Source organism: Cryptomeria japonica, chromosome 9, assembly GCF_030272615.1.
Source record: "Cryptomeria japonica chromosome 9, Sugi_1.0, whole genome shotgun sequence".
NCBI classification, from domain to species: Eukaryota; Viridiplantae; Streptophyta; class Pinopsida; order Cupressales; family Cupressaceae; genus Cryptomeria; species Cryptomeria japonica.
The window spans coordinates 453,921,951-453,932,537 of record NC_081413.1 but is presented as its reverse complement, the minus strand read 5'-3'; the positions used below and the strand labels follow the sequence as shown (position 1 = coordinate 453,932,537).

Genomic DNA, 10,587 nt, shown 5'->3' with positions numbered 1-10,587 from the left:
TTGTGCAATGAAATTCTTTTTTTTTAATATTGAACAGATAGGAATGAAAACAAGGAAAACAGTAAAGCCTTAAAAATTGTAGTACACTGCAATTCCCAACTCCAGACTTAAAAAATGCAAGATCATGCTTACAAGATCAGACTCCAGTTGACAAGAAAGCTGCATCAAAAAGAGCCCATCATTGTTCAATTCCTGCTGCATGTTGTTGGAGCTGTGTTTAATCCCCAGGTGACTGACAAAATGGATTGCACGAATATTTGTCCAATGTTTACCTTGGGTCAATAATGACCAAAGATACACTCCATTCCCTTTACCTCCTTGCCAGACTTGGAAATTTGCATCTGGGTAGAATGATCCGCAAAATCTGTGGCTAAACTCAGGACTCAAGACTAAACTTTTCTCTGTCCTTGGTTTTCATTAGTTCCATCATTATACTGGTTAGTGCTCTGTAGCTTCTAAGCTGTGCTCCCACCATCCTATTTCAGAAACTCTTGGTTTATTTTTTATTCACTTGATGATAGCTGACTGTTAAGAAAATCATGGTTGTTACACCGTATTTTTTATGGTATATAAGTCCCATCCTATTGACAGCTGCCTCTTGAAAAAATCATGGTTATTATGCTATAGTTCGAAAGGTAAATAAGTCGTGATTAATAGGAAATCTATTGTACAGAATTTGTTAAGTTGTTACTAAACTCGTTTAGGATAAGGAAGACGAGATGGAAGGACATATGCTTGGATTCCTAGAAACCAGGATTAAACTCCAAGCATAAATATATTAAAAAACATAAAATCATAAATATGCTGGGTACATTCAAGTTATGTCCGTACAAAAAACATATAAAAATCATTAGTATATACAAATTTGCAGCCTTAAAAACAGGAATTAAGTTCAGAAGACCACATATCATGCATATGCTAAAAAGACTAACATAAATATTACAAATTTGAATACGATATACTATATCAATATCTATTATCAATTTGTCAAACTTGAATGTCATGATAGATATTCGTCGTTCAATATTAAAATACTACAAGTAGTCATCAGCATCTTCTGGATTGTTGTCAAAACCAACATCATTGTTGCTGGCATGAGATGATGTAGGTAGATTAGAAGATCCACCCAAATGCAGCCCCACTGCCACTTGCTCGCTCTAGGTCTACATCCCACAACTTTGTTGCCCCTTCCTTGTACTCATTTTGTTTATGAGTAAAATGGAACAAGTTGGAATGCACATAAACTAGCTCCTTTGTTTCACTTGATGCCAATCAGTTGCACTTCACTAAATGGATGAAGAAGTATCTATTCCAATTCCACTCAAATGAAGAGGAACTAGCAACCTATTGAGGCAACGTGACAGAGTTAAGAGTTGCTAAATTTAAATTATAAATCAAACCTCAATTTTGAAAATACAAATTCTAAAAATGCAAAACAAATCAAAGTTAGAGTGGCAAGAAAATAAAGATCAATAGAGGCTATAAAGTCAACAAACTCAATTGTGACTATATCCTCCATAGCCAGATGAAGAACAGTTTAGTTAGCACTTTCTTGTACCCTAAGCTGTAACTTATACACCTTTGTATGGTGGCACCCTAATTGGCATAGCAAGGATCCCATCGCTTAAATATTTGGAAGGAAATGCAGAAGCAAGATGTAGTGGGATGGTCATTTTGTTCCACTACTCGTCACAAATTGATTGCAACTCTTTGAAGAAAGGTTCTTCAAGATCTTGTTCTTTTTCATTTATGATAGACTTCATCTTCTTAATCATTGAATTGACATTGTATACCACTCATTAAAATGGCTTATCCATCTCAATAAAGCGATTCATACATGATGGGCTCAATGAAACAGAGAAAATATTACATCCAATCCCACCAAGCACCATCTAGAATCATTTGCTATACAGTTGTTGCCCTCTCACTACTGGATGGCCTCCACACTGATCAATGTTGGATGATGAACATGCTAGAAAGCACCTCCCACACCTTCACAAGTTGTCTCAAAACAATTGTGTTGGATGCAAATCGAGTCTAAACAACCTATTTAAAAATATAAAATTAAAAGCAGAGAAGCATACTTAGTTTTTAAAAAGAGAATACTGAAGTAAAATATTAAATATTTTAATTGCATTATTTCAATCATAGAAGCAAAAATAAAAATTAATCTTCAAAACTGTGAATCACAAGGTTTTCCAATTTTTTCCTTAGAAAATCACTATTTTTTAAATAACTAGTACAACACGATGGACATACCAACACATATATGCCTAAAATCATGTTACATCGTCACATTTTATCAAATAGGAGCCTGAAAACAGAAAATATGTTCTCGACTTGGATTTTTATTCAGCTTTGCTTGTAGATCGACAAGGGACCTAAAAAACTATTTAAACCACTACCATTCTCTATTTGTTTGAGCTGATTACAGCACAAACAAGAATATTCAGTCTTGCCCTAAGCTATACTAACAGAGTCACCACAGCACCGTTAATGTTAAATCTGAATCATGTGATTATCACACTGGCACTTTTGCAGTAATGGAAAATTTATTTAGGGCAATGGATTTAAAAACTTCTAGGCTGAGCTCTTCCTATTCACACTCCTCACCATGTTTGCATGCACGGTATGTTTGCGAAGATACATTTATATTTTATAATATTAAGGTTTTTCAAATCTTAAATAAATTATTATACATTAATATTATATCATTCATTCAATTAACCTATTTAATTTATTTACTTAATTTATAATTTGTAATCTGTAATTAATGTATAATACAAAAATGTTAAATCTTTTTATATATAAATGTTAGGTCTTTTTTAATAAACATATGAATACCAAAATTTTATTGTTAACTTGATTTTTATTTTGTTTAATTTAATTTGTTTTTTAACAATGTTTTGTTAAAAAAATTATTTCTACTAAATGGAGTATATTGTTTTTTAAATTACAAATTTAAAAGTAGAATATAGAATATTTTTTAAATTTTCTTAAGTTTAATATATTAATTAATTTTTTATTTTTTATTCTTTTGAAAATAGCAACATTTAAATATTTTAAAATATAAACAATTTTGCCCACATTGATATGTTTTGATGGTTAAGTTGTGGTGTTGGTGTTCTTGCCATTGTTGGTGTTCTTGCCATCAAGGTGCAAACCTTGTTAGAGTGCTATCGTTGAATGGGGATGAGGTCCCCCATTTGTGACCTCACCAGTTCATAGCTCCAATCAAAAGCGTTTACCCCTCTTCAAAAAAATAGAAAAATAAAAAAAAATATAAACAATTTTATTGAGCAACATGTTCAAAAATTAAATATAAGCATTTCAAGGAGATGGAATGGAAATTTGGATGTAATAAAATTATTAAAGTCATATGAATGAATCTAAAACAAACTCAATTCAAACTTCTTTTTTGGGATCAAATCTGCAAGTTGATCCCACAAACCTGAACCCAAACTAAAACGAGAACCGTTCACTTAGGTTTTAAATTGTATAAACACTTTTTTTCACTTGTTTGTGTTTTACTTTGTCCATGTTTGTTTGGAAGCAACGATGACGACTTAAAGTTTCAACGGCTTCTCCTTCAAACTTCAAGCTCAAACTCTGGCTCCACCATTATAGTCTCGTCCATTTTTTGTTGCACGATCCATGCAACATTCAGTTGGTTGGCTAGGACTTGATATTAGTACGTATTTGCCTTTGTTATAGCAAGTTTCACCATAAACATAGGATTGAATAGTTTGAATCCTTTTTGGTTCATAATCAAACTTAATATAGAAAAATGCTACAAGTCTAACCAAATACTTAACTCACAAAAAGAAACAATATTACAAGTTAATAAAGCATGTTTTATATTTTATAATATTATATGGTGCCATCTTATGCATCCCCGCTTACGAACTTGAAATTTGTTTTGCACTCTTCTTGTTATTTGTTAAAAACGACTAGTTAACTACATTCCAATGCAATAAAATGTAATCAATGACATGAACATAAAGTAAAAATATTTTTTTGCAATTTTTGGGCTAAATTCTTATTTTTGTTTGCTCTCTATACCTCTATGCTATGAAAATGCCTTTAAACATTTTTTTTTTAAATTTCTTTATTTTTTTGCATCTTTCTACATTTTTGAAAATCTGATTTTTTTCTCGTTTGAATACCTTATTTTTTTAAAATCTTGAACTTTTGGTTTGCCAGTTTTTCCTCCAAAAGATTTATGCTGCTATGATTTCAATTACCTTCAACAACTCCAATTATGAGAAAGATCTAAAAATAGCCTACAACATGTAGTGGTTTATGATAAGCATTTGAATCTCTTCAACTTTTACCTTGCCCAACTTTTGTTGCATGAGATTGAGAGTGGACAGCCAAAGGTGTCCAAATAATACATGAAAATCGTGCACCAACCAACATACCAGCCCCTCGACAATTATATGTTATCCATTATGACTCTTAACAACATTTTGAGGACACACTTCCTGAATGCACTATATAAGGATGTTAGCAATAAATTATCCTTCACCTGCCCTCACAATCTATAGCTTTCAAAAACATTGCCACTTTAAAACACACTGCAATCACCTCATTAACAATTGATTGCTAGCATCCTTCCATCCATCAAAAATGATCAACACGTCTATCTATTTCCACAAATTTATAATGGGAGCCAACTAAGTTTCTATATCTGCTAGCTTCTTTGACAATAAAACATTGAAAACCTTCTCATAACTATAGCCCATATACCCCTTTGGAGTCTCATTTGTTTTTCTCAACATATCTTACTAAAATGGTGATCAAACAACATTGAAGGAAAAACCATTTGCATAGAGCCATCTTGCAACAATTTGATCAACAATCTCTCTAGCACCATTTTGACCATAAAGCATTGCGCACCTTCTCTCATAAATTGAGCCCATATACACTTTTGGAGTCTAATTTGTTTTTCTCAACATATCTTACCAATATTGTAATCAAACAACATTGAAGGACAAACATTTGCATAGAGACATCTTGAGACCATTTGATCAACAATCTCTCTAATGTCATTTTGAATTCCCTTTCTAATGGTCCCCTCATTCTCTTTACATTAGCAGACTCTTCTTCTTTACTACCAAATGCAAGTGGCCCTCTCCAACATCAAGGACTACACTACAAGATGAAGAAGCAAGGGGGCCTCCATGACATCCTTCCTCTCCTAAAAGGATGCCATGTTCTAAGAAGAGCTTTTGCATCTACTTCCTCTCGCTCTCTGAAATATTTTGCTATTTGATGAGGTGTTACAAGTGTACCATTCTTCCCTAGATAGGCTTTGATTAGCATGCTAGGAATGGCACAAAAAAGGGCTTTCACTTGATTGGATTAACTTGTATACCTCTAGCCATTTCCAAACATGTGTCCCACCATATAGAATCTACTATATCATTTCTATATGCCTCCACAAAAAGTGAACTTGGATTGATTTTGAACAGGGAGTGACCAATAAAACTAGAAAGCTGACATTGTTATCGCTAAAGCAAAAAGGCTGGAAAACACATAAAAAATGCAAACAAATGAAAATAAGGAGGAGTTTATGGCCGATATTTTGCATCCCATAAATTAAATATTTATTTATATAGAAAAGAAATAATTTATAATTTGTGATGTTGTCCTTGTTTTGAAACTGAAATATTATATAGTTTGAATTTTAAAATCATAGATCATATGATTAAAATTTTAAAATTGTATTATCTAACATATAGATTTGTGTGGCCTATTTGACATAAGATATTTAGAGTTGTCATGTAGCTTGAGTTGAACAAAACGAAACATCAAAATAGATTACACAAACATATGTCGCATTTCCAAACATGTGTCCCACCATATAGAATCTACTATATCATTTCTATATGCCTCCACAAAAAGTGAACTTGGATTGATTTTGAACAGGGAGTGACCAATAAAACTAGAAAGCTGACATTGTTATTGCTAAAGCAATTAAATCTTACATTGGCCTGTTTGAGTTATAAATCTCAAAATTAATGTTTGCAAACAGCCAACTTCATGAATTGCAAGCAAACCAAGCAGATGAATATGGAATACCTGGTTATTGCTGGCTGGCTGTGCGTACGTAGTTGAGTCAGTTGTTTGCTACAGGCTAGATGGCTGCATCATCAGCTGTTGAACACACCTCCTGTCCTTTCCCTGTTTGTGCCTCTACTCCTGTTACTGTGAGGACTTACCTTGCTGATGCACTTAAGAAAAGAATGTGCATTTGTTTTTACTTTTTCCTGGTCTACACTTGACACCAAAAAATGCCTTGAAAACTTTGCTGGCACTGTTATTGCTATGAAAATGTTCTATCATCACCACATTTTGCCCTCAGACATTTCTGGATGATTTCAAAATGCTACAGAAATCGCTATCCAATTCCAGTCAATTCTGACCTGTACCAGATGCCAGTATGACTCATACCTGGAAATGTCCAATTTTCCAGCCAATTTGGTAACATAGGTTTTGAGTCAACAAGTGCAAAAATGACTCCAAAGCCAAAAAACGTTTGGGCCAAAGATGGAGGACAGTGACATAATAGTCCAACGCATTAGTTAGCTGGAATACAAGCTAAAGTAGCAGATGAAGTTACTCCACCAATTTCGTTGAATAGTATCCATGCTAGCTACTCCTAAATTGTGTTTACAGAAAGGATGGTCGGAACCTGGAAACATAATCCCTCATTGATTGATGAGGAGAATGTTTGCACTATGAGAAATGATCAATTCAAAGACAAAACTATAATGGTTGTGAAAAACAAGCCTATTGTCACCAAAAAATGCAAAACAAACATCAAAGAACAGGTATATATGTTTCTACCCTAAGCAACAAGGACATGTGATAATGGATGGTAAACTTAAGAAAGAGCAGGCTTTCTGACATGTGAAAGTGAAGAAAAAGTTAGTGGCTCTAAAAGGTAAATGTGTGTGAAAGATGAGATCATGAATTCTAGATCTCGCGGCAGAATAATCTGTTATTTATAAGATATATCATAATATTGCTAAGGGACACTACCTCAATGTCAGATCCAATCTTACAATTCAATAATGTGTTATGATCTGAACAGTTCGGTGTGTCCCTGTTCACACAAGAAGTGTATGAACTATTGTATGACCTGGCATATAGATTTGGTGTTTATTGATGAAAGATGTGTTGGTCATCTTTTATAATTGTAAAATTGAAGTGTAGGGAGGTCATTCCCACGACTGATTGAATGTGCATTTAACTGTGTGAGACCCAGTTCACATATGTGCATAAATCCTCTCCTAGTTATTTAAACCGTGCCTGTAATGAAGGGGGGAATCCAGGATTTTCATGATTACTAAACCATAGTTTAAATATGAATAAGTCATGATTAAAATCTATTTTAGAATTTGTTATTTTGTCATTAAAAATAAAATCATGTAGAGTAAAAGGGAAGAGCTGGAAGGAGATATAGTTGGATCCCTAGAAATTGGATCAAGCTGAACGTATATGCTCCGACGGTTAATGAAAAGCCATTGCTTGTGCATGTTAAAATTTGTCATCTGTACTTTTTTTTATTGACAGTGAAACTATGTTTTTGTTTGGTTGTGTTTTTATTTTTCCCTGTTTTTGTTTGCTTAGGTTTTTAAACTTTTTACTATTCTATTTGGTTGTGTTTTCCATTTTTCCCTAATGCAGAATGTCAATTTCACAGGACGTGGGACCTATTGCCAACACCCTTTCACTTATCAAAAAAAAAATGAAATTCCAACCAACCTTAGTTTCAGAAAGATTTATTGAGCATTCCCACAAACACCAAGGCCATATATTTTGCCTGCCATTGCGGTGATTAAAAATGACTTACCTAATCAAAATGGGCTTAATGATGCTCCTCCCGGAAGAGATGCACATGAGCAGAAACTGCAGAGAATAATGATCATATAGCTTCCTCTCATAACCTAGAAGGAATCTTGGCATGGTACGTTGAGCATGAAATGATGTTACTTAAAAGAATTCCAAACGAGGAATGAAAGATGAGCATTGTATTCTTCTAATCATGGGAAAGTTGATAGTTTTCAGTTATTAACTTATTTTAGTTGCCTTTGTCATTGGAATTATTGTTTGCCTTTGTCATTCTTCTAATCATGGGAAATTTTGTAGTTTTCAGTTGCACATTAGCTCTTGCATCCACAGATCAGAACATATGGTTATGCAGTGAAGTATGACATCAACCAGCTCACTGTCCCATCAATGACATCTAGTGTGAATCGATTATCATCAGTTCCCTAAATAGCGTGGAAAAGGTACAGAAAGTAAAATGCATTCAACTAGAAAGGCACCAATTATTTTGACCAATTACCTGCTTTTTTTGCTTCCATTGATCATTAGTTGGTGACCAGAAACTTAATAGTCAGGAGTCAATTGCAGATAAAAAGTACCACATCCATTGCTCGCTCTGCACAGAAAAATGTAAATTTCAGAGAAACTTAACAACTCAGCAAACTAACACTATTTTAAGAACTATTCTACAACCATAATTTCAAATGTCATCTAGAATGTTAAAATGATCTCATATGAATGAATCAACCAGATAAAGTAACATAGGGATAATACACTAAGTCAACATCAATGCATAGCTATTTGGAGACACACAAAGAAGACACTTCAAGACTACAAATACAAAGGTTACACAATACCTGGCACTCACTGCAATCGTAATGTGAGCCTTCCAACAGTAATTACACGAACAAAGAGTACTTCACACAACTTTTGACTTTGAAACAGCCATGTACAGACTTTGCAGAGACAGGAAAGCCTGTAATTACTGAGCATCTCCAAAATTCCTGACGACTACCACAAATGTAGTCTCACAAATAGAACAGATTGACAAAGGCAAACAATGGCACAGGTCAACAAACATTTTCTTCAGATACACAGGAAAAATGATCACACTTAAACAAAATGGGAGCCATGCGTAGACGAACTCACATACGTAAGAGCACCTAGACACAAGGGGTCTCCAGACACTATAATTCATGTAGAAGAGAGTTCAACACAAATAATTTACATGATGTCATGTACGAAAACAGAATGGCCTACAAATAAATCCCTCACAAGGCACAACTTGCCCTGAATGATTGCATCCATAACACATACAAATTCACTGCTGCATAAAACATTGTAAAATAGGAAAAGAAATAATGCATAAATAATAATCTTACAATAAACTAGCAGTAACAAAACTAAAAATCAATTCCAAAACACATATTGGTTTATTCCAAGAATGCCATAAAAGAAAGTGAAAAAGGGTCCTCAGAATACATGTTCTAAAGTGCAGAATGCACATAAATGACATGAATTTTCAAGCCTTCAATCTTCACCAAAGGGAGCTATTGCTTCCCACCTTTTTCATATGACGGCATTGGAGCCACATATATAAGCATCCACAATCTTCATTTGGTCTTTTCAATATCTTACATCAAGCCATTTTTTTTACCCACAAAAATGGGGCATGTAACTGCTAGCTGCTGAATGCAACAGTTCTGAATTTGTTACGAGCAGTGCCATCCATCCAATCTTCGCTAAGCATGTCAGGCATATCTATTCAGTAAGGCTTGCTCTGTTTGTTATCTCGCTTAAGTTGGACCTTCAGCTTCTTTCCACTCAACTGGAACCCATTCATCACATTGATGGCAGATTGTGCAGCCGCAGAGGAATCATAACTCACAAAACCTACAAAACCATTCAATTTCATTTAACTCTAGAGAAGAGTTCAAAACTAAAAACAAGCTTTCTAACTGAACGTAAAAGGAAACTTTTACCAAAGCATTTGCTAACACCAGTAGCCTTGTCAACAAAAACCTTGGCACTTATAACTCTTCCAAATGATGAAAAGGCATTAGATAGTTCATGATCACCAAACTCCTGTGGAATGTGATAAATGAACAAATTTGCTCCAGGGGGGCCTATATCAGAAAGGTCAAATGATGAAAGGTTAATGTCTGAAACAAATGGCCTATGCACTTTAAGCATTACCAAATGAGAGCAAAACGGTAACACAGCTGTGCATACCTTCAACTTGTGCCCCAGAGCTTGTTTTCACATTCCCAGCTGCTGAACTTGAATTTAACAATGCTGGTGCTACAGAACCATGTCCAAGAGGCAGTGCACTATGGCCAAACATTGGACCTTGATACCCCATTGGGTACTGGACACCAGACATGCCAGGAAATCCAGAATTCATGTAGCCTGCTGACTGCATTGCAGCAAAGTTTGTTGGTCCCATACCAGCAACAAGATCAGGGGTGGCACCAGACAACGTGCTAGAAGAATTAACAGCTGCCACCATACTGTGCAAAACAGGTTGATTTGACAATGGAGGTAATGGATATTGCATAAGACCATATGTACCTGGTGCCTGGCGAATATCAGTGTGATAAATTGTAAGTAACCAGATTCCAAAGTCCATAATATTAAAAAAAATGACCATCACATTACTCTAGATGTTTATAATCACTTATTTTATGCATTTAATTATGTTAGTTCAAATGAGTAAATGATCATGTCATCAGTCTAGGGTCTAATCATTTA

The 10,587-nt window shown here is 34.4% G+C and overlaps 1 protein-coding gene across 4 annotated transcripts in view; it reads right to left on the bottom strand.

The window, feature by feature from the left end:
• LOC131080056 (RNA-binding protein BRN1) overlaps window positions 1-10,587 on the bottom strand; it is a 29,784-nt gene that overhangs the window by 4,404 nt on the left and 14,793 nt on the right. Inside the window, exons 7-11 of one of the 4 annotated variants that reach the window (XR_009114115.2) lie at window positions 10,069-10,414; window positions 9,819-9,962; window positions 9,401-9,729; window positions 8,357-8,452; window positions 1-1,344 (exon numbers count right to left, since the gene is read on the bottom strand). The exon at window positions 1-1,344 is cut by the window's left edge and continues 1,156 nt beyond it. Coding sequence is in view for 1 of the 4 variants with exons in the window: in XM_058018154.2 (XP_057874137.1) it covers window positions 9,602-9,729; window positions 9,819-9,962; window positions 10,069-10,414 (618 nt within the window). In the remaining 3 variants the exon portion in view is untranslated. Of the gene's footprint in view, window positions 1,345-5,707; window positions 8,453-9,183; window positions 9,730-9,818; window positions 9,963-10,068; window positions 10,415-10,587 lie in introns of those variants that run through there. The other 3 variants (XR_009114120.2, XR_009114127.2, XM_058018154.2) reach the window with 3 other exon arrangements.